The 24,657-nt window shown below is 39.1% G+C and overlaps 1 protein-coding gene across 1 annotated transcript; it reads right to left on the bottom strand.

Annotated features, from left to right (window-relative positions):
* Window positions 1-291: 291 nt before the first annotated feature.
* loxl4 (lysyl oxidase-like 4) lies at window positions 292-24,508 on the bottom strand. Its single transcript, XM_082557702.1, has 15 exons — window positions 24,348-24,508; window positions 22,959-23,292; window positions 20,748-21,064; window positions 20,453-20,667; window positions 13,824-13,862; window positions 13,421-13,634; window positions 13,154-13,331; window positions 8,526-8,680; window positions 8,265-8,432; window positions 7,745-7,907; window positions 7,423-7,666; window positions 6,460-6,575; window positions 5,994-6,130; window positions 2,657-2,768; window positions 292-2,569 (listed from the first exon to the last, which is right to left on the bottom strand). The coding sequence occupies exons 2-15, from the start codon at window positions 23,269-23,271 to the stop codon at window positions 2,499-2,501; spliced, it is 2,442 nt and encodes an 813-aa protein (XP_082413828.1). The 5' UTR covers window positions 23,272-23,292; window positions 24,348-24,508; the 3' UTR covers window positions 292-2,498.
* Between the last annotated feature and the right edge of the window lie 149 nt (window positions 24,509-24,657).

The raw sequence follows: 24,657 nt of genomic DNA, 5'->3' as shown, positions 1-24,657 counted from the left end.
CATCAACAAGTATTCTGCAACATCATGCAAGGAGGAGGCAGAAAACAGAGGACAACTTTGTATGTGATGAAGTTTTATTGATTCACAGTTATGATGGATGAATGGATTGCGATTTGTTCTTTAACTGAAATGTGGCTCTGACTCAGACAGTGTCTATCTAACTTTCCTCAAGGAAAGACGTAACAAAGCTTATCACCTTCATACCTTAAATTTTACCTGCAAGATAAACATGTGGGTACAGATTACATTTTGTAAGAGTGTTGACAAAAATAAAATTAGAAAAAACAAAAACAAAACAGATCCAGTTTATTTGGTGTCATAAGGTATGCATCACAGCTAAAGGCAAACTTAATCACATCATGTTTTTTAGTTTTTAGATGAGGTCAAAATCCCTGAGAGTACAGCTTTGTAGATAAGCACCACGTAGATCACACTCTCAGCTTAAAAGACAGAATTAAAGCACAACTGGCCGTAGAAAACAATACAGTAATATGATGAATATACAGCCACTTAAGCTATGGAGTGGCATATAATGTTAAATAACACAGAAAAAGGCCGTAATATGTCAAAATACACTGTACATAAGCACAAAACAACAGAAAAGCATCAGCAAACAGTAAATTTAGACTTTCCCCCCCAAAAATCTCTTTGTTTAGCTGGGCATGCATGATTACAGAGCTGTAAAGGGCCTTCTTTGTCAAGGAAAAAAAAGAGTCCTGGATTACGCCAATCTGCCGAAGAAATTAATTAAGTCTGAAGCTGTCTTTATGAGTGACGTGTCTCTTCCACAACATGTCCTGGAATCTGTCCATTAGAAAACCATCTTAATGGGTTTAACCACTAAGCCAGTAAGCCAAACACATCAAACACATTAATGGGTAAATAACATCATTAACACGTGTTCCACGTTGTAAAGAAAATGTTGTATTATTGTTTGCTGTGCTAAGAGATTCAGCAAAAGTGTACAATATACAGTACGTTTTACCAGGCCTTCTGTAAGCACAAACAAGGCCAGTGTTGAAACATGAACAGGATATTTTATTCCATTTTTTTCTCCCAGACAAACATGTTGTTCTCGTAGGAGAGCTGAAAATGCCAGCTTGTGGTTGCTGTATGGCTGCCTACAAAAAAACACAGATTTGGTAGTAAAACTGTATGTCTGCTTGAGTCTTTCTCCTTTTCTTTTCCATCCTCTCTTTCCCTCACTTGCCAAATCTCTGAGAAAATCTTTTTCTTGTAGCCTATGTAAACACGTAAACACAAATTTGTCCCTTTTAAGTAACTACTCCATAGCGTTTCTTTGTAATGTCTTTGCTATACCCCGAATGTTAACCTTAACAGTAAGTCTAACCGAACGTATGCAATTAAAAGGCTTTTTATATGCTCTCAAAACCCAGCCTGCCTTCTTGCCTGCCCCAATGCTGTGGTCTTGTCACACCAGTTTTCTCTCCCATCAGAGAGGGTGGAAGAGGGAAAAAAAACACTTTACCATTACAGTTGTTTTACTAATATAATAAAATATATCTACAATTATTCAGCTGTATTATGGGGTCATTCAAATACCAAATACTTTAACAACTGTATAAATGATTTATCCACTGGTCCAGAAAAACAGCAAAACATTTTATATAGATTCTAGCTAACAACGTCTTGACTAAGAATGTTGTTTAGGTGTCAATTTCATGAATAAATAAAGTAATAATGTATAGCATAAATAACACATTGAATATGAAAAAACCCCTTTGTATTTCACTTTTTGACATGTAAATATGAAACGATAAAATTCTTAATGGTTAATGAAACAAGAGTGGGGACAAAACTAGAATACTGATGTTTAAAAGATAAAGTGCTTTGTTCCACAAAAATAATCTGACATCTACTCTAGATGAGAGGGACAGCTACACTTCTGTAAAATGCTGATTTTTCTTTAAACCAAAGTAAAAATAATCTGAAAGGAAAACTACCCAGAATGTACCGTTCGCCTGAAATATACTGAGGTTAATATAATGACATACAGTATTGTTAAAGAGCACCAATAACACAAGTATTACAAATGATCCAATCCCAAGTTTCTATATTGGGGGAAAGTGTCATTTCCTTACAGCATCGGCATCCCTGTTGTCTTTGTGGCAGGTTAGTTACAGTGACATGAAGGTCTTTCATGTGTATGTGTTTTTAAAATCTAATTTAAGTTACTAGTAGTCCACATTCACAAAAAATATTGTAGTTATAATAACAAAAATCTTACTTAACTAGAGTAAAAAACATGTCGACCATCTTTAACCTCCCAACTCTTGTAGTCGGTGAGTTGAGTAGTGTCTCTGCAATGGCCGCTGTTGTGTATTATTATTTCCACATCTTGCAAGGAGATGAGCAGGCACAGTTTTACATATTATTGTGGGTCCTAATATCCAAAGAGCCTGATGCCATCAACGTAAACCCAACCTTAGTGGTCCCTGGGCCACATGAGAAGGCCTCCTCCTGGAACCTGGGACAGGCTACAGAAAGTTGTTGGTGATTTGCCTCTGATGCTCAAACAGGTCTTCAGTTTCTGCACTATATGCATCACCTGTAAAGGAACAACATCATTAATAAGAGGTGAGAGCTGAAACTTACGGCAATGTGAAAAAAACAGAAAGATTTTTAGTATCCTCACCTGCATGGCATCCATACATGTAAGCTCTGTGGCCATCATATTTGCACCGACATCTCATAACATTGTTCATAAAGTCAGACTCAGCCATGTCCAGTGAGGGGTTGACTTCCACCTGCAAAATAAAACGATAATATAGGACGTTATTTATTAGGAAACAGGGCGCACACTTTGGTCTGGTAAAGTATCCTCAGTAGACCATGTTCGTGGCTAAGGAAGGAACAAGTCTCTTCTCCCCACACATGGGAAAGCAGTTTAAATAAAGAGCAGTTGGATTTAAAATTGAGGGCCTGTTATTAAACTGCACTCATAGCTGGTATTGTTTTTATAGTCAGTCTGTTTCTCATCTATAAAAAGTTGGATGACTTTTCCATACAGTATTACTATTGTAAGGATAAATACACTATGTGGTACTTTCACATGAACCTAAAGCTGGTAGTCTACAGCTGAATATATACACTGAATAACATGGGGCAGTAAAATGCTTTTGTTATGCAAAGCACAAAATATACTGTTTGACCACAGGAATTCTATTGTTTCTTGCTTTTACATCTTGTACAAAAAGATTTAACAGTTTACACAAATTATGGCAACTGGCCATGTAAGAAGCTCTGGAAATTTACAGGTGCCCAAAGTGTCTGCAAGGGAAATCTTCTCTGCTCCTCATGCTGACATTGGAGTGCACAACAAGGGCCTGAAATTAGCCTGAAATTGAAGTCTTTTGCAAAAGAGTAGTTATGCATAAGAATGTTTATGTGTCTGAAATTAGTCTTATTCTGAATGTTGCCATACACTCTACTAATAGCCTAGTCTGTCATTTGCAGAGCAACTCTGTAACTGCTGATACAACCATTCTCCTAATCTGGTCTGGTGATAATACTGAGACGCCATTTACTGTAATGGTTGCTCTGCAAACTGCTGCACCCACTTTAAGTACAGGTTACAAACTGCTTAAAGCAAGCAAGAAGGCTAACTATACTAAAAAAAGGGAGAAACCATCTTAAAAACACAGTGAATGCAGAAAAACTCTCTTAATTTTTCAGTGTAAATTACAGTGTTGGACCAGAGTGTATGAGGCTTTTGCAGAAGATTGGTTCGGTGACAGAGTGCGTTGCTCAGTGAGAAAGTAGCTATAAAAATAAAAACAGGGCAGGAGAAATTCCTTGGTGGTAAATTAGCCGTTCCTAATGGAAGAAGGGAACTAGGTGCTGTTTGACTAAAGGGAGGCACTAGTTAATTTGGGTAAATTGTGTGTTTCATTAGCACTGGGTGGTTCAAGGGCAGGCCTGCTAAATCCTCCTGTACAGCCTGCGATCTGTAGTCAGGCATCATCTGCACTTTACTAGATAAATGAAAGAACACAGCACAGAGGAGCACTGCTATAAGAGATGTTTGTATTTTTCCAATTCTGCAGCCTCAGTGAAAAACTCCTTCACAGGTTTTACTTTCTCGTTTCTCTCAGTTAAAATTGGTTCATACCCTTTCATGATGACCTTTGCACTTTCATCGTTTCCTGTCTCTTCCTGTCATTTGATATAACTCAATTTCTGCCTGTTCTATCATGTATTGGCCTTTATTTGCCTCCATACTATGCTACAGCAGTGTGCCACTTAATTACGCCCACTCATCTTACTCAAAATACATACAGTTAACAAATGCCTTTATATATGAGTATGACACATCAATCATGCCAAAATTAAATGAACTCTTCCTAAACAGACAGCAGAACAGTGTTAATTACAAAGACCTAGTGCAACCTCTCAGACAAACTGAGTAACAGCAATAATTATCAAACAGTGAGCTATACTGTAACCAGTCTACCACATCGAGAAGGTAATTGGGAGCATGCTCAGATCTGAAGACTGGTAGATCAGAGGTCTGTACTGAAAAAGGAAGATAATGAGATATGGAGTCCTTGATGTGTTTTAGACTGGCAGCCACAATGACTTCAGTCGACAAAGAAATGAGAGACACATGAATGGTTAAGGTGGTGACTGTTTAGAAGAAGGTTAGTAGGTTTTACTGAAATAGACAGAAACCACAACCAGCCATGAGGAAATCCACCTTTAAAGCCTGTGAACCTCTCTTAATAAAAGGATCTCTGATCTTGACGAACCAGTTGAACATTTTAAGAAATAAATGTGATTTTTTTCTGGAAATTAGAGGAGAACATTAATACTGCACTCATAAAATACTATTCAAAAGTCCTAAGCCAACCATTTTCTTTGTATTCTGTTAGGAAAATGGGAAATAGGTGCAGCAACGTATTAAAGTGTCCAAAATAAAGCATACAAAGTAAAAGCATAGGTTGTACAATGTTTGGTATGAGCACCTTTATTCTTCAACACAGCCTGAATTCTCTTAGGCAAGCTTTCTTATCATTTCTTTAAGTAGTCTCTGTTCTCCAGGCTTCTTGAAAGACATTCAAAGCTCATCTTTGCAGGGTAGCTGCCTTTTGTTCCATTAACTGTACAGATGATCTCACACTATTTAGATAATTTTGAGGTCTGAGATCTGTTCCATCATGTGTTTTTCTATCCAGGTATACTTTTACTGCATTGGCAGTGTGTTTGAGATCATTGCCATGCTGAAAAATGAAGCTGTTTCCAATCAGATGCTTTCCAGATAGTACTGCAAGGTGGATCAAGTTTTCAGCTAATACGTTTTTAGGAATCACCTTGTTTGCGCAAAATTATTATTTTATGCCTGTGACATTTTGTTATCATTGGCATTTTACATAGATTCAACAAATGACATTGGAACATATATGTGCTTTTGAAACAGCCTGCTAGAGACAAAGTGCCTAAAGATATAATCACCTGAAAGTGAGTGGAAAAAGCACTCAAAGTCCAAAGAAAAAGACTTTCAGAAAGGCTAGAGAACTATTGCTCAAGACCACTTTGCAAAATAAGTTTACAAAATGAAGGTTGATTAAGATTTGTGCACAGTACTCTAAATGTATGCCATACATAATGCAGCCAACAATCACTTAGCTTAGCTTTGAAAACAGAAGCTCATTAAAGGGCATATTATACAGTATCATGTTTGTTTAATCAGAACAAAAGTATATGTGTAAAAATATCATTGTTATATGCAGATCTTTCAGCAGATTAATTCTCCACCAGTCACAAGAAGGTTGTTGAGATAACTTAGAAGTCTGCAGTTTGTGCTGACAGTAGTTGCATTTTAACCAAACAGACCTACTTTTCTAACAGAATAAGCCTATTTCCCTTTACTTTAAAGTGTTTTCTGAAAAGCAAAGTTACTTATATTTCATTTTTCTGGCAATAAGATTTTCCCACATTGGAAAAAGAAAAGGTGACAAATATAAACTTCTGACCTGGAATATGTAGTCTCCTGGCCGTACATCAGTCACGTCAACCCACTGACAGTCGATATCATGGCGATATGTATCCCAGCAGCCCACAGAGATGCCTTGATCACCCATGTTATAACAGGAAAAGCGTTTCTGGAGGCCTAAAATACATATCAGCAACATTATCAATCACAACATCAAAGCTCATTTAATGCTTGGCACTCCCTGTTATTTTTAAGAGCCTTTAGCTTTCTGAATTGTACTGGACTGCATACTGTATGAACAATGGGCTTTTTCATATGAGCTATTTCATCCATGATATAACAAGTAAATGGAGAGTGAACAAACAACAACAGCGGCGATCTAATACATTAACCACAAAGTAAAAATCTGAATAGCTGTAGCTGAAATATTGATATTAATTTTCTGTCACTAATGGGAAACATTATGGGTTTTTTTGGAAGGAGGGCTGAATTGTGCTGAAAATTACCATCAGGGCAATATGTGTCCTCCAGACAGAAACTGGCCTTGTGTCCCTCTGCAACCCTCGTGCCATTCAGAGTCAGCAGGTCGTAATGCGTGAACACCTCAATGCTGTGGTAGTGCCTGTGACGACAGATGGGAAAGTCCAGGTGAGAGCGTGTATGTGTGTGTCTGCATGTCTGAGTGTGTGCATTTACACTTACTGAACACTAGCTCCCTATGGCTTATATCCTTATGACCTCACTGCTTGAACATGAGAGAGGGTGTCACCGTAACACCTCTCACAGAAGCTTATTTTAGTTCTGGCTTGGTTGAAATGTTTATTCATTCTAAATGAATGGCAGGCTTTGAAACGCACATCCATAGCTCTGATATGTAGTAATAAACTGAGGCAGACTTGACTGCACGTAGGCTGCACGGTCCTTTGTATTACACCTAACCTGTGGTAGCCAGACGATTGCAACCATCATTTCCACAAACACGCGCTGTAGAAGGGTTCGTGATTTGGGACATCTCACGCAGTCAGCACAGTATGCCACCCTCTTCGCTTATCCTGACAGGTTTGAAAGTGCTCTGTTCCTACTGAAAAGAAACTGAGACCTAGTGATGGACAAAGGCGCTTATGTCTATTGGCCATATTGCACGCTTCCTGCCGTGTCCACGGGAATGAGATCACACATCAGTATGTTTTTTTTCCCTGGTTGCAATTGAATGCAATTAAAATAAATATACCTTTAATTACTCAGTGTGTAAGGAGCATTACTCCACATTCATATGTGGAATAAAGAACATGCTTTTGCCTGAATATTTCTGACAGCTCGTGAAAACCCAAAACACTCAGAGTGACCATAAGGGCAACCACAACATCCTACATCAGTATTTTAAAGTTTTTTTCCACTCCGTCAACCCACACTCCTAAACAGTAAAGCAATTTTACACTTCTCTTTACCTCTTTTCAGGGATAATATACCTGTGACACTGGTGCCATGTCCAGCTCTCTTTCGATGCTTTGGGTCTGAAATCAGAACGACCCAAATTCATGATGCGGGAGGAGAACCTCAGCAGGCGTCGGTGGCCATAAGGCCAGTTCATCCTGGCAGCAGATGATGACAGACAGTTCTCTTCATTGGCACAGGTCAGAAGATGGAGAGGACGGTCTTCCAGGTAGGCTGTCTCCTGGACCAGCTGGGCATCCACAACAAGGTCAGGTGCCGCTGAAGCAGGTGTAACAGATTATCTTAAGATTCAAACTGAACGAGAAGGGAAGACTACAGGTAAAAACTGCAACTTACTGTCAGAACAGCTGACCCCAGCAGCCTTTGCTCCACCTCCACGAGGACAATGGATATGGTTGTTACGACGACACTGTTGAATTGAAAGCTCTGTCCCGACGCAGTGAGTTCCGCTGAGAATCACATCGTTGACACTGGGGTCGCCAGGCCAGTACCAGGTTTCCTGTCAAAAGAAGGGTGTAGAGTTTTCTATCAATAAATTGTATCATAGTCATCATTTCCCAGTCATTGTTGAAGTTAATGAAGGGGCTGTGACTATGGATTGGTCTCTACGTGTTCATTTATTTCTCATCAATACCTTAAGACACTGCAGATTAGATTTTGATAAATCTTAGAGGAAAGATGGCTCTGACCACTTTACTCTGACATTTTCAAAATTAAACTAATTGGGTTAGAAGTGGGAGTGCTTCGTTGTCCTTTTAGAACATTTCAGATACTGATGACAATACTTTGGCAAAAGTTGGTTGCACTATAAAAAGAGATCAAAATAACTTGTTATGTTTGTCAAGGGGATAGTTACCTGATGAGCACTGGCAGCAAAGCCCAGGCCCAGCTGTCTGCATACCACCATGGCCTCGGTTATGCCCCAGTTCTCACTACAGACAGAGCCCCAGCGTTTACGACCCCCAACCTCCATCAACACCTCTATACGGCCTTCTGATGGGACTCTACCACCAGCAAGCCGCACCTTGAAATCCATTGAATTAAAAGAATTAAGTGGATGGTGTGTTATAAGTGAAAGCTCATAAGCTCATGAACTGTGATGGTGTAGATTTCATACCGTCTTTTCTGTGCCTGTTTTAGGAACGTTGCAGCGTACTGAGGCATCCTGGCTGTGTTTGAATGTCCATGGTTGGACTTCCTGGAAGTAGCAGTCTAGAATAGAGTGTTCCAGCCCAGTACACTGAACATTGTTCATATGGATGGGCCCTGTACCTGCATAGAAAGGAGGAGATTTATTAGATTAAAAAAAAATGATGCATCAAAAAAGTGGGAACAAATGAAAACCCAAAGAGCATGGGCATAACTGAAGGGCAATATCCCTTGTGACTGTCTGAGGCCACCCACCACAGATGCAATGGCATTACGAGACTCTGTCATGCAAAAGAGCGCAAACACATAAAACCGAGGCTCACTATTCCTTTCATATGAAAAGCTTCCTCTATGTTAGCATCAAACCAACAATGAAAAGTTCCTATCAGTCATGAAAAAATGCTTCTGCAAGCCAAGCAGCAGCACAACCAGCATCTACTTTGGGCATCTGTCACACCTCATTACCACCATTCTTTTGATTTACGAACAACAACGACTACTACATTGTGTGTAGTCCACCACCTTGGGTGAGCAAAAAAGCAAAAGCTATGTCAGCATTGTAAAGGATTCAGACAAGGATTTGTTTGCTATTTAAACCCAGATAATCTTTAAACAACATAGGAAAATGCAAAAGTTCTTAGGGAAATAGCTGGTGTGATAACGATGACAGGATATCAACAAACTATGGCACAAACTGTAAACTGAGAAATAAAGTAGCATTGAAATAAACACAACCAAACCACAAAAACTATGGGAAAAACAAAACCAAGAAAAAGGGCGTAAAAGAAGATAGTTGGGACCAGATTGCAGCCCAACCAAATACGTCTCTGTGTTGGTTTTGGTAGATTGTAGGCCTTCTTCCATACTGGTCACCATGCGTGGGTTCATATGGATGAAAAGGACATATCTAAACCACTTCTACCTCTATCTGCATGGTAAATGCCGCAAACTAGAGCCAAAATCCCACTGTTTAACATATGAAGACAAACACAGGGGGACAATTTAAAGCAAAACGAACAGTGACAAGATCTATTTAAGCCTTAGTTTGGGAAATCCACAAAAGCTTAAAATAAATTCCAGGAAAGCCACATGCACTCTGCATCCACACAAATACACACAACCACTGAGAGTGTTACTAAACTCTTTGTGTTCCCACTGTGTAGACTATAGTACACAAACATTATACACTGGGTGTACGGCACCAAGTGTAAGAGGGGAAACAAAACTGGTTAAGGATCATCAATTATAATCAGACTAAAGATCTCTAATCATCTAAATTTAAGATAAAGCACAACTTTATCTAAACAACAACAGGCACCATCATCACCATCATCATTAGAGCCAACAAGTAACAAAAATACTGCATCCTCAAAAGACACATTTGCGTGCCAGCACACACACATACACAAACTTAAACACACACAACTGTAAATTCGTTATTGATTGTATGTATTAATTATTAACAACACAATCACATGACTGATCAAGCTCTAACAACAAATTACTACTTTTCTACACCAGAATCAGCTGAGCTGTCACAGTTTTTACAGCTGCAGTGCTTAGGTTAAATGAGACCAAGTCCTAATCTCCCCTATTGCATCAAAATGGCTGGATATGTACGTACTTCACGGGTAAAATTACACAGCAAAAATAACAATGTTGGTTAAGAAAGGAAATAGAAACATTGTCCCTGTAATTTAACTCACTGATGATGATGATGATGATGATAAATGTAATGATGATGGGAGTTAAAGAGTTTGCGGGTGGAGTCTGAAGAGAACCTTTCTTCTCTTATATTCTGCCGAATAATTAAAACATGAACACAAGCATAAAATATCTAGGTTGTAGAGTGGATACATCTATGAGAGCAATAATGAGACATAATATAAATGTGGTATCTTAAATTTAGTCTATACAAGAAAGAGCAAGGTTGATATGTAATTATGACTGGGATATGCCAAAGATCATTTGAAGAGATTAGAAAATTGACTTTTGAGGATGGAAAGAGCATAATATCAGTTACATTCTTGTTGAGAATAGTGCAAATAGTTGGTTAGTGGTTACAAGGGAAACCCTGTTCTTGTCCTCTCTGAAATTAAACTCAATTTTAGGAACAGTTAAATGTGTGTAATGTTTTTCTTTCCATGGAATGTCTCTCTCTCTCTCTCTCTCCCTGCCAAAAGACTTTTTTCCCCTGTAAAATGCAACAGTCATTTAAATTTCTGCACAGATTTGCTTGCTTATTTGAAATTAAATGGCACAAGCAAACTTGCACCGAGATCGGCATGTATTATTTTTCATATTTATGTTGACATCTGGATTTCAAGGTTAGTTAGAAGATGGCATCTCACTAATCCAGCTGGGATATTCTATGTCTGTATACTATAAAGGCCATTTAATACGTGCAAGCAAGCGTTTCAACAAATCTGATAAGGGAGGCCACATTCAGAGGCAGAACATCTGACTGGTGCACTTCACTCTGTAATCAACCAGTCAACTCGACCACAGCCTTTATCACATTATTTATGATGATCAAATGTGATAAAGTCATGCTCTTCTGTGGGGTCCTGTTGGCAAAAAGATACGACAGAAATGATGAGGAATCTTTTTTTTGTGTGCGTTAAAGATGTATAGGTATAGGCAAGTTGGCAAAAGTAAACACTTTTTACACAAATTTACATTGATGTGTTGCTCCTGTGAGAGTTTATTCCATCTATGAGTCTAACTAGGCCTTTTCAAATGACATTTAGCCCAGTATGCATATGTCCTCTGAGCACCAGGGAAATCAGGTAATAAAAATGACAAGCTGAATCTGAGAGAGCTTTGAATATTGAGTACTTTAGGACTGGCGGCATGACGCTTTCCAAATTCACTCTTAGCAGATCATATCACTGCTATTGTTCTAAAACCGCCAAGTGAGCTAAACAAGGCGCAGCCAGCTGGTCTGATGCATATAAAAGAAGCATGGTTTGTCTGTAGCAGCCTGGTACATATTGGATATACTTTATTTGAGGTTAATATAGTGGACAGCGGAGTGTAATTGTACTATACTATCGTGTATCACTTCTGCTATTTTCAAATGACTGCAGAGTTTCAAGAAATCAGTGACATTATATTATCAGTGCTCCAACGTTATCCACATAAAGCAGTATTCTTTGATTGTAACTAACTTAAGTGACATGGTTAACTGACATTTTGTATTTGCATTTTTTAAAAGATTTTAAAAGTCTAGAGGCAAAGCAGTTATAATACTTTGCTGATGAAATGCCAGTGCAATGCATTGTGTGGCCTCTAAAATTTCCACCTATTTACGTCTCTAAAAGAGCAAATCTGAAGGTCAAGATAATATCCCATCGTAAAGCTTTCTGCTCTGGTCAATGCATAGCCACAAAAAAACAGGGTTGCAAGTGTATGAGTGAATCACCAATTATAGAAACCAACTCACAGAAGTAAAATATAACAAATGTAAGAAGAATACATCTACCAATTCTGAGGCATTTTTATTTTTTAAACCTAATTAAAGATTTTCAGCTACTGTGTTTTTCTGTCAGTTATGATTGCAATAGTTTCTCTCTACCTGTGTATTTGTGTATGCGTGCAATGAATAGGAGAACCAGGTGAAGTGAATCCCAGTAAAAAACATTGTAACATTGTGGTTAAATAAACGAAACTCCACCGAGATAGAAAACTGACAAATTATACACCTCTGTCTATTCTAAACATATGACTTTGAAGCCTGGCCAAATAACTGATTAAAACCAGAAAACAATGTGTACGCAAACTAATGCAACTGAATCTGAGGAAAGCCAAAAAAAAGCTGATTTTAGTTCTTTAAGGTAACACAAATGCCAGTTCAAGAGGTAATCGGGTAAAAACACATAAAAGACATAAAAATATGCTTTTTGTGATCAACTGAACAGCTAGACCAGTAGAACATCATCCCACATTTAATCTCCATCAGCAAGATTAGAGACTACTCCCTACCATGTGGCATGGGGAAGCTGTTCTCACATCTCGTAAGGGTGGGGTCACCACTGGTGCAGCTGGGTACTGACTGCGTCTGTGTGTGTCATCAAAGCTGGACATTTGAAATTAAAGCAAAAAGACCACAGCTCTCAGTAAGTGAATGAAAAGCTTGCTTGAATCTAGCAAGATTATGTCTCTGGCTTTAGTATCAAATACTAATATAAACTACTATGGCGTATAGTATTTCATTTTGTGAGTGAGTGTTTGTCTACACACACATGCATATGCTGTTTGGGCAGCTGGAAGTCCTGGCACAAGACTCACATAATCACAGCTGGAGATACTGCAATCAACACATTTGCAGCTTCACAAGGCAACATACACAGACAGACAAACACACATGCCCACACATTATCTGATCAGTCAGAGCAGACGGGTGCGGCGTCTATGGTAAACAAAAGATAAGCAAAAGGCTGAAAAGTCTCCCTGTCTTCTCTGGAATACCATGACGCATGAGAAACACATTCAAGCATCCAAATTATACAGGCAGAATGAATTCATTAAATGTGGAGTTTTCCAGAATGTTTAATGAAAGTCTGTGCTTTGGGCAACAGCAATTTCTAGTCTTACCTTGACCCATAAAGGCTCCATGCAGCGCATCTTTGGCAGTACCAAAGCCCAGTTCCCTGCACACAACACTGGCTGCTGTTCTGTCCCACAAGTGATCTACGATAGTCCCCCATTTTCCATCACGGAGCACCTCCACACGCCCCTCTCCCAGTCTGGGGCCCACCTTGAGACGAACAGGCTGTATACGGCAACAAAGGGAGAATAAAAATCAGTTTACTAAGAAAACTACATGATTGTGCAAATGTAGATACAAATTCTTAACCTTACCACAACTGGATAGGGCGCTTGAGGTCTTCCTGAAGAGATGCGAGCAAACTGAGGTCCTGGTACACACTTGACCACTGCATGTCTCCCATTTTTACAAGGGGTAGGACTACGGGGGATTGACAGCTGAGCATGGCACTCTGAGAGACTGTTCTCAGTGCCTATACAATGAACTTTCTCTACCCAAAATCCTTTCTTTTTTGCCATGAGACTCAGTCTGCAAAGAACAGAAAGTAAATTGTAGGTAACATATTCTTAAAGATACTAACAATTTGGTTTTAATTTGTTAGTGTTTCTTAATGATATTAAGTAGTAGTAATTCCTGTATAGTTAATACAGGAATGTTGTTATAAAATTGCACATTTGTAGATAAGAAACAAAGGGTGAAAAGGGTCATTTTTATTACCTTGTTGAAGGATCTTCAACCTTGGTATCCCATATTTTCCTGTAAAAGAACAGAACAGAAACAGACATGATCAGGACTGTCTGTTTTCTGAGGTTGCAAACACAAACACTCACACACACCTGGACCAATTTGAATATCATCTGCTGGTTTTTGTTTCTATCTAATCCAGTCACTTAAAAGTGTTTTCAGCACAGAGAGCAGTAGCAAACACTTAAAACACCAACTTCATTTTTACTAGAAAAGTAGCCTTACTGGGTTACTTGAAATGAACCGTGCAGCTGCAAATATAACTTCTGCACATAAATCAGGAACAAATTTAGCTGTGGCTTTGTGGTGAGTGTAAAGTTAGATATATTGATAGTAATGACTAGTACAGTTTAGTACAATCCTTGTCCTTTTTCAGGAACCTCACTTTTCATCTCTCTGTATATATTCAGTATGATGTATTTCTTTCCTGAATGTGGGCTGTTTGCTATTTCCCAAGTGTACTCTGTTTATGTTTAGAGCCTGTGTAATAGTATGTTCTGTACCCACCAACATAAATATGTGTTCAACAAAAATGTTCAGGGTAATTTTTATCTAAATTACACACTTTTACATTAAATAAACTAACCCAGACTTTCTGACTTTCGGAACAAGCAATGCTGCTTAGCTGAGATTTACGCAAAGACACCAAGATGTGCGCTATAAAGAGATTAAAGAAACAACAAAAAAACAAATGAAAAATGAGATATTCTGATCTATGCTGTTAATCTCCAAAACCACACTAGGGGGAGGGAAAGCATGCCATACAGTGTCTGTGAAGAAGAACATTTCTTAAAAAACAGGCTTTAACCAGGCACGATATACAAATAAAACCTCTGGCACTCCCCGACGCTGAATGTCCAAGAACTGTAAGATCGAAACAGAGATTTATGTTCCAACTAGGCTGGCTGAATTGGGAGAGCGGTGGAGAGGAAAGCCGTCTGTTCTCTTGGCAGACACACAATGCACACATGCCAAACAGATCATACCAGGACATCCTCCAACCACTGCAAACTGCATACACCATTACCAACATTCACATCAATTACACCAAAACACTCAAGAATATACATGGCACAATCACAGTGACATTTTTATTTTATAAGTCTGGACAAGTGGCTTAAGTTATTATTAAAGTAAGATTAATGTTCTTCAGTCAGGAAAAAAGACCTATTTGTTGGGCTCCAGCATGTACTGGCTTTCATCAAACCACCCTGTACAGTGGCAATACACACACACAGTATAATTATCAATATATATGAAAAACAATCCAGTTCTGATTTGAGTGGTGTTCCCATTTAAAGAAACAAACACATCGAAGATCTAGGCATATTTGTATGAAAGTTAAGGCAGGTCAATATTTTTATTTCGGACATGAAACTCAGGACATTCCTGGAAAGTTGTAAGAGACAAACCATTAAAAAAGCAAACAAACTGAGGAATGAAGAAAGTCGTTGTCAGTGACATGATGTTATGCTGATGGTTGAGTAAAGTCATGGGCTGCTGATTTTACACTTTCCAGAATCACATAATAACTTGTTTCCTAAAGCTATAAGTAGTAAGTAGGCAATGAGACCTAAAAATATAAACAATCCTTCAAAAAGTATTTCAGTATTAATAACATGTTTTTATTTCAGGAATCATTCAACATACGTTTTGAAATTCACAGATATATCTCAAATCTTAAACCAGTCCTTTTCTATGGCCCATTTGAAGCATAAATGCAAAAACGAACATCTGTAAAAGATCAGTTGCATAAATAGCCCTGCCCTGATACATAACTACATGAAAAATATATCGAACAAAACCCCATTAAGCCATTGTTTTAACTAATGTGCATAGCTTAAAATAAAGCCCTATATATTGTCATGCATCTTACTGTAACTTGGACTAAATTGCATTCAAATTTAACACTTAAACTTTACAGTCTCTTGAATTACACTTGTAAAACATTTAAATGTGTCTACCATGTGGCTTTATAGTACCATAAGATAGACAGCGAGGAACAGCTACACACTCATTTTCACATGAGGCAAACATGTGACTTGTTTGTGACCTCACCACAGACAAATCAGCTAACCATTTACCCTCTTCAGAAGCCAACAGGACTACTACTTAGACTATAAATGATACCTTTGGGTATTTTATTTAACGGAATTACAGCACTGTTTGCCATGCTAAAATCAAGCACAATGAAAGCCATAAATACATTAAATATATAAAAAGAAATAATGCAATGTAACTAAAATATGAGGGGATAGGAGCTGTATGAAAGTATATCTGAGCTATCTGAATAGACAACCCCAGTATTCACTTGTTTTTCACCTCAACAGCATTCATCAGCCAAATAGTGTGTCCAGCACATGTTGTGGAAAAGAAATGAAGATAATGATAGGGAGTCTACACCTGCTTGTTAAAAAAGACATGCATTACATCACTGTTTGGGTTTTATCAGCTTTACACTGCTCAGCAGTGATATTAGGTCATTTCTACATCTTCTGATGCTACATTACAACAGAATTATATATAAATGACATTTTGTTTTACCTCAGATAAATTTTAAAAACCAGTATTGGCAAAATAAATAAATAAATAATAATAATCAGACTTGCTTACATCCATTTTTTCAGCAAAGATCTACCTTAAAGTAGACACCAAAGAAAAGTGAAAAAAAGATTTCAAGTAGAATTACACAGAATAGAAATGGATGCAATTATTATAATTAAAAATAAATAATATAAAGAGAATTATATAAACCAATATAAGAAATTAAAGAACATTTTTAACCTACTTTGAGTGGCTATGGTAGAAAATCTTGCTTGTGAAACAGTTGCTAGGCCCAAGTGAAGTGATACAAATGCCTATGATTCAAGTCCTTTTTAAAAACCACCTTTCACAGTCTGTTCCAAGCCACAAAATAGCCACTGGCATGCACACAGAAATAAAAAGATGGGAAAATAAATTAGAGGGAAGAACACTGAAGAAGATCATACAGACATCAGACAGGAAAACCAAATTTGGTCAAAGAAAATGTCACCCAAAAGCCTGAAAATGATACGTTCGTCATAAGAAAATTTTAACTGAAACATAATTAAACATAAAGTCCCCAGTTAAGTCCCCAAATCACTACGGTGACAGAGGAAGACAGACAGCTGCTGACACAGCAGGCAGCGCTGCAAACTGCAGCTGTAATTGGCTATATTTCACACGAGCAAGCGAAAATCTGGCTCGTCTGACTGCTGCTCTCTGTCTTTCTCTCCATCCGCTCTTCTCTTGTTACTCTCTGCCTCCATCCTCGCCATCTTCGTCTCACTCTCTCTCACACACGGCTATAATTGGGGGTGTTTTTTCACCCTCAGCAGAATCCCTGAGAGCTTTGGTCCTGACCAACTTGTAATTATAGCATCTTCAGAATTTCATCCAAGTGACACAGGAAGAGTCATGGCAGGGTCTGGAATTTCTAAGAATGGACAGAAAAACTTGGAAAGAAAGCTTGGCTTTGTTCAAACCGTGCAGTACAAGCCTATGCTTTTTTGGAAAGTGAAAGAAGTTACATGAACGCTTAACAACCAAATTACCAAATTGTTTTTCTATGACTCTTTTGGCTATCATGATTGTAATTAGAGTACAAAGTGGCAATTTAAGTCAAGTCAAAAGTGCAACCTTACATTTATCCCTAATCCCAGTCTGAAACAGAATGAACATTTTTGCTGTATTCTTCTGGTTGTTATTTTGTAACCTCACATTTAACACATTCAGATTTTAGAAACCAAGTCTGTTGAACAACTTGCTTATGTGACTTCGAACAAAGGCATTCCAGCAAATGTATCTGAAACAGCCTGAAGTCAAAAACACATGTTAAAGAGGGAACAAACATGCTTCTGTGGAGACAGAAAACAGGTACAGATTTGGAAACAAACACATCATCATGGTTCAGACTAATATAGTGCCTGAGGCTTTAGCAAAACCCCTGGTCATACCCAAGAAAGACAAACCCAGATGTATCACAGCCACTTCCATGACAGAGCCTTATAATTTATACATGCAATAAAAGAATTCAAGATATTGGCTTACAGTACTTTTTGCTGAACATTAAGATAAACAGTATTGTGCACTTTGTTGTGGCTTTGGTCAGATGCTAAAACAGCAGGACAAGTCCTGTTATTTAAGTTCCTTTTACTTGACCTTAGAGGATTTAAAAACAACATTAAAAAAAGACAGTGAGCATATCCCCCTGAAGATGTCAATAAAAGCCCTTCAAGCTATAACAGCCCTGTCCTCCACTGGCATATCAATCTTCCTGGTAAGCAGCCAAATCACCTCTATTCGAACCATACAAATCTATCCATCTAATTCCCCTAAACAAGAACCTGCACTACACATTTTCAGTGTTTTGTACCTGTACTGTGAATCTATACTGCATAAGAAAATCAAGTAGATGCATGAAAAGCACCACACCTGCAATGCGGTGAAGCTGTGCTCTAATAAATGATCCTGTACAGACCGTGTACAGAGTCGGGCTCGGCTGTTAAACAACAGCTTATTCGGAGGGACTTTTATTACTGAAGATATGATGCCATACGATCGCCTCCTCCAACAGTAGAATCAGGTTATAGCTTCACTGTGTTCCCAATAACACACAAGTTCAACAGAGATGGCATAATTCAAGGGCAATGCAGAAATACTTTCAGAGTGGCTGCACTCCAATAGTTTGTCAAGTCAATAAAAACTCAGAAAAGTCTATAAAACAAATCAACTTCCCTTTAACAGTTACAGCATTTCAGAAGCATGAGGATTGTAGTACCTACAGCAGATTTTGTCACCAGTTGAGTCAGAGTAACCTGAGCCAGTAGAGGGACGGAACAGCTAAACTGGGAATCATCTATAGATGGCAGGTTTCCACAAGCAAGATCCACCTGGATCCATCTTCCACAATAATCCTCTGCCAATGTGTGGTCCTCCCGTGGTTTACAATATAAAGAGTCCCAAAAACCACTGCTGAGGGTTTGGGGTTTTTTTTTCAACAAAGAGGATGCGGGCCAAAGGGGCAAAAAGATACATGCTCATTGGGACAATTGCAGTAAGCACATGCTTATACTGAACCTTAACCATATTTTAAGTATGGTTTTTAAGTTAAATTCCTTCATGCTAAAAGTCAATGAGATGAGGTCAACATCATTCATTATTCATGCCTGTGCAGCAGGGTACTTTGTTACCTGGCTTAAAAACTGTGTCTGCCAAACTAACATAAAACTGCAACAACTATCTTCATTTGTCTGTGTTTTTTTTTTTCTTTCATTGACTGAACAATCAAACTGAGTAAAATGAAAAGCTTAAGCACTGTCATGACATAAAAAGTAGCAAAGAACACATTGAGAAGTTGTTCTTTTCTGTTTCTCAGTAATAAAGAAACACAATCCCCAGCCCATCATCCATTTTCTCAACAACAACTCCATTTAAGGGTCGCTGGGGCCCTGGAGCCTTTCCCAGCTGCCATAGAGCGAAGTACACACAGGAGAGATTTCCAGTGTATCGCAGAGCTAACAAACACACAGGGCAGACAACCATTCACATTCACACCTATGGCTTTTGGACTGCCAGAGTAACCGCAGTCTATGCAGGCACAACATGCAAACTCCAGACAGGGAGGCCCCAGCTGGCCAGTGGATTCATTCCTATCCCTACTTGCTGTGAGACAACAGCACTGTGTTTTTTACTTATCCTTTTAAAAGTTATTTTCAGAGCTCTGTGATATTTTCCTAGTTTTAGTGTGAGCTGTATTTATAAAGTGTTCTTGTACCATTACTTGAATGAAATTAAACACAAATGAATGCAGAGGTTTCCATGCTTCTAAAGTAATGCACTAAAAGAGGCATTGTTTTTTGTAGATGTACCAAACTTTCAGTGCTGGGAAACATAGGAAAAAAGTAATTGGCACACTGCCAGCAAGTCACACATGCTTTTTCTGTGGTGGCATGTAAAAGTAAAGAAAAGCATGGCTTACTTAAGCCCACAGAGATTCTCCTGCCAGAAAGTCACTCTACACATACCATCATCCTGCTCTCCAAAAGCGACCTCTGTCTCACACATTGTATCGATGGGACAGTTAAGAGCACAATCAGCAGTGATATTGCACCTCTGCATTGGAATCTAAAAGTTAAAGTAGAGCTGTTTGTCTGTGAGCTGCAGGCTGAAGATGGTATCAGAAGGAGAAAGGGAGTGAGAGGCAATGAGGTGTGCAGAGGTGATTTGCCTAGAGAGAGGGGTAGAGAAAGGGCAGTAGAGAGGAGTAAGGGATCCCCTTTATCATCATCCTGAGGCTGAGGAAAGAAGGGGGGGTTGAGGGACATGGGAAACCGGTGGCTGGGGGAGGAAGATAAGCCCAAAGCAAGACCTCTAACTGCAGTGCTGCTGCTGCTGCTTTGTTGTTTTTTATCCATTCTTCACAATGTGTTTGTAGTCATTTAACAGTCAGATGAATGGCATAGCATGTTGCCCTTCTGAACTACAGTCAACAGCCCAGTGTTTTGCAATCTAATGACCTGGCCTCATAAAAGTGGATTGTATTCCTGTCAGTGCAGCTAGTGAGAAAGATTCATACTTACTTATATGTTCTCACATTGTGCTGAGTAGCCTCTGGAAAGCCAAGCATCCCACACACAACCCGGCTGCTATTGAGACTCCAGCCCTTGTCGCAAACTTGTCTCCATCTCCCAGCATGCTTCACTTCCACCACACCCTCTGTCATAAGGCTCTTCTTCTTTGTAGACATGAGGATGGGGCGAAGACGGACCTCCTCAATTCGCACCTTACTTTGCCTCTTAGGGAATACAAATGTCACTACTGTTACATATTTTTCTACAAATAATGCAGTAATTAGCCAAACATTAACTGTTGTACCTGATAGTGGTGGTGATGATGATGGGGCCTTTGGAACCTGGGAACCTCATATGGATGTCCATTTCCATAATATCCATACCCTGGTTGCCCGCGGGTGTCCACAAGCCCCTGCCATTGAGGTGCAGTATTACCATTAGGCCTTGGAGCAGTGGTGTGGGCTCTGCTGGCTGGCTGACTCACCGCCCTACGCTCAGGGGTGCACACAACCCCCAAATCTTCAGAGTGTTTGCAGTCATTCACTCCCCAACCGTTGTGTTTGCAGTCCTTCAAGGACTTCTCTGAGCCGTCACAGCGTACATTATCCATCCATATTGGGCCTTGAAAAAGAATAAACGATGCAAAACTTGATTCACTCTGATTTTCATTGATCAAGTAACAGACTGGCCGATGCATCTAAACATCAGCCAGAATCACTTCTTAAATACCTAACCCTTGATTTTTAGTGCTACACTGATTTAGGGTTGCACCTTAGTGGCATGTTTAGCAGTAGATACATAGTATTTTACAAGGAAGACTGCTGTAGATCCTGCTCCCCGAATCCACTCAACTCTTTAATTTGGATTTAAAAGCAGCAGTAAAGAATGTCCATAAACCATGGCAAGTGTTGCACAACTCTGGCAAGCAAATGCTGTCATTATTCTAAAACAAATGCCCTTTTTCGGCCCATATATTTGCTCTGCCGGCCTGCCAGGCAACCTTAACGAGATGTAGATTCCAATCCCACAACGAGTTATCTTTGTCACTTTATGATGTTAGTTATTTTGAATGTCTTAATTGGCTGCCTTTTCATGAAGCCATACAGTTGTGAGCCAAGCACACTGTACTGTGGAAGTTTTGGAGTAGACAGGTTAGTGGCTGCCTGCCACTCCAATAAATCTTAAGCTATACCCACCAGTTACTTTGTACACCTTTGTGTCTGTGCAAGCTCCTTTGACTTTGTACACCTTTGCTCTCTATTCTATTCTTCCTTGCTAGCACCAGGTTGGACTGACTTTTCCCCTAAAAACAGTCTTAATTCTTAGTGGCATAGTTTCTACAAAGTGCTGGAAATATTCTCCAAAGATTTTGGTCCATATTGACATGATAGCATCATACAGCTGCTGCAGATTTGTCGGCTGTGGATCCTTTATGAGAATCTCTTGTTCAACCACATACCAGTGGTACTCTGTTGGATTGGGATCTGGTGAGGTGTGGAGGGCATTTGAGTACACGGAACTTACTGTCCCATTCAAGAAAGAGCTTTGAAATATATATGTCATGCTGAGTACAGGCATCAAGCGATAGACACACTGTGGTTATAAAGGGATAGACTTTAGCCTTTTCAGTAATATTCAATTGGTACAAAGTATTCCAGGAAAATATGCCTATTGCACCACCATCAGCATAAAGTGTTGATACAAGACAGGGCGGAGCCTTACTTTAATGTTCTCTATTTCAGTTTTACAACCACCAATATGTGAACTTTGCAGCAGAAATGGAGACTTGTCAAACTAGTACACACGTCTTCAATCTTAGTTTTCCAATTTTGGTGAGCATGTGCAAAATGTAGCCTCAGTCTCCTTTTCTTAGCTGACCGAAGAGGCACCTGGTGTGGCCTTCTGCTACATTAGCCCATCTGCTTCATGATTTGGCATGTTGAGCATTGAGAGATGCTCTTCTGCATACCTCAGTTGTACAGCTATAAATAATCTGGTTATTGTCTTCTAACCTCTGGTGTCAGCAAGACATTTTTATCCAGAGAACTATTGTTCATTGAACATTTTACATTTTTTGGACCATTATCTGTAAAACCCAAAGATGGTAATATGGATAAATTCCAGTAGATTAGCAGTGAAATACTCAGACCAGTTATCATGCCACGTTCAAAACGACTTAAATCACTTTTCTTCCCCAATCTTCCTGACTATGTCTACATGTCTAAAAGCACCATGTTCCTGCCATCTGGTTGGTTCATTTTGTATTTGCCCTAATAAAAAGTTTAAAATAATATTACTTTGTTGAAACAATTAATGAAGTATGACAGTAAGTTAGGTGGCATAGACGCTAAATTGTCTGTGTAATACTAACTGTCAAAATTTAAAACCCAGTCAGAGCCCCCCCAACATATAATTTGGATTTTCCTGACAAGACTAAACTGAGAGTAAAAAAAAAAAAAAAATTCTGACTCCCAAAGAAGACTGCACGGTAACTTCATACAGGGAGTGCTCTCACCTGTTCCTTCTCCATACTGTGCGCTGTGAGCCCACGTTAAGCCACCTTCGAACCCCAGCTCACGGCACACAACGTTGGCGAGCTTGATGTCCACCTCATCGTCGCAGACGGTCCCCCAAGTGCTGTTGTGCAACACCTCCACGCGCCCTTCGTGCGCTTGTCGCGCGAAGGTGCCTGCCAAGCGGACCTTGAGAGCTGGTGCGCGAGACACTCTGCGCTGAGACGCTGTAGTCCTCCGAGGTTCGGCGCGAGCGGGACAGGAAAGGGACAGGAGCACAAGGAGGAAGAGGCTGAACGATAGACTGCAGGCCATTACTGACTCAGAAGATGAGGTCTGTAGATAAAAATTGAAAAACGTTATTTATTTTGTTCAACTTTTCATAAATTGCCATTCGAACTATGCCATGAAACAATTTAACTGGCTTGCCAGTAAGTATAAAGTCAAGGGCCAGTCCTTATCAACTGTCTGAAGTTCATCTTAAAATTAGCAAAATACCAATATTTAAGCCTCTTCAACAACAAAAAAATAATAATAGGGTATTACCGCCTTTAGGCTACTGAGTAACAAGTCACAGCCAACCAGACGATAGCACGAGAGGCCTGGATATTAAACAGACCAACGGTGACATCCTCTGGACAAAATCTTGCAGGTAGTTTACTCTACCAGTGTGTCTACCAGGTAGTTTATGCTACCAGTGTGTTCCTCTCTGATATCACATCAAGAAATTAATTAGGCTCAGACACAGTTAACATTGCAGTGGTAACTAATCTGCTGACAATCAGAGATAGAACCTGACTTGTTTTGGCGTTCCACATTTTGATTTTAGTTGTCGCATAAATCTTATAGTGATGCAATGGAAGCCAGAGTACATAAAACGAGTACTTTGCACTCATGTCAGACACAGGCGTATAATTAGAGATACACTTTTGTATGACAGTTCACGTAAGTAAACATTCCCCAAGGCTAACTAACCAGACAGAAACATGTGGCAGGTTTAAACTGGAAGTTGACAAATGTCAAAGCCAAACAAGAGCACAGTGGGGGCAAAAAGTGAAACACTAAATCACTGACGGCCACAGGAAAGCCCTACAGAGAAAAAATGTTTCGTGGATATTAAAAACTTACAAAAATGCAGTTAAGAATGTTTAAACTTCTGTAAATCCGAAGCTAGAAGACATAAAAAGTATCCACTTTATGTTAAAGAAATTCTAACAGAGTAAAAGAACCTGTGCCAAAGTTTTATCTCTTAAAACACCTGTTACACTTGATGTCAGATGTGCCTGAATTAAAATGAAATTAACAAGTGAGAAGCCTGTAAACATGGAAATAATAACAATAATAATAATAATAATAATAATAATGAGAAGTTAAGATGAAGGATCACTCACCTTGCAGACAGCAAATGTAGTGGTGGGTGTCACTTACAAGGGGAGAGTGACTGAGTGAAGGAGTGTGCCTACCAAAGGCTTTCCTCAATCCTCCTTTCTTCCCTCCTCCCTATATTCCTCCCTGCCTCCCTCCTCTGTACATTTCTGTCTGGGTTTCATTCTTTGATACAAAACTTAGAAAATGTAAAGCTGGTTCATTTGAATGGGACCTATGTGTCTGTACAATATATATATGTGTGTATATATATATATATATATATATATATATATATGTGTGTGTGTGTGTATATATATATATATATATATATAT

This window comes from Aulonocara stuartgranti (assembly GCF_965226115.1).
Source record: "Aulonocara stuartgranti genome assembly, chromosome: 13".
Lineage (NCBI taxonomy): Eukaryota > Metazoa > Chordata > Actinopteri > Cichliformes > Cichlidae > Aulonocara > Aulonocara stuartgranti.
The sequence above is the reverse complement of the archived record's forward strand: the minus strand, read 5'-3'. Positions and strand labels throughout refer to the sequence as shown.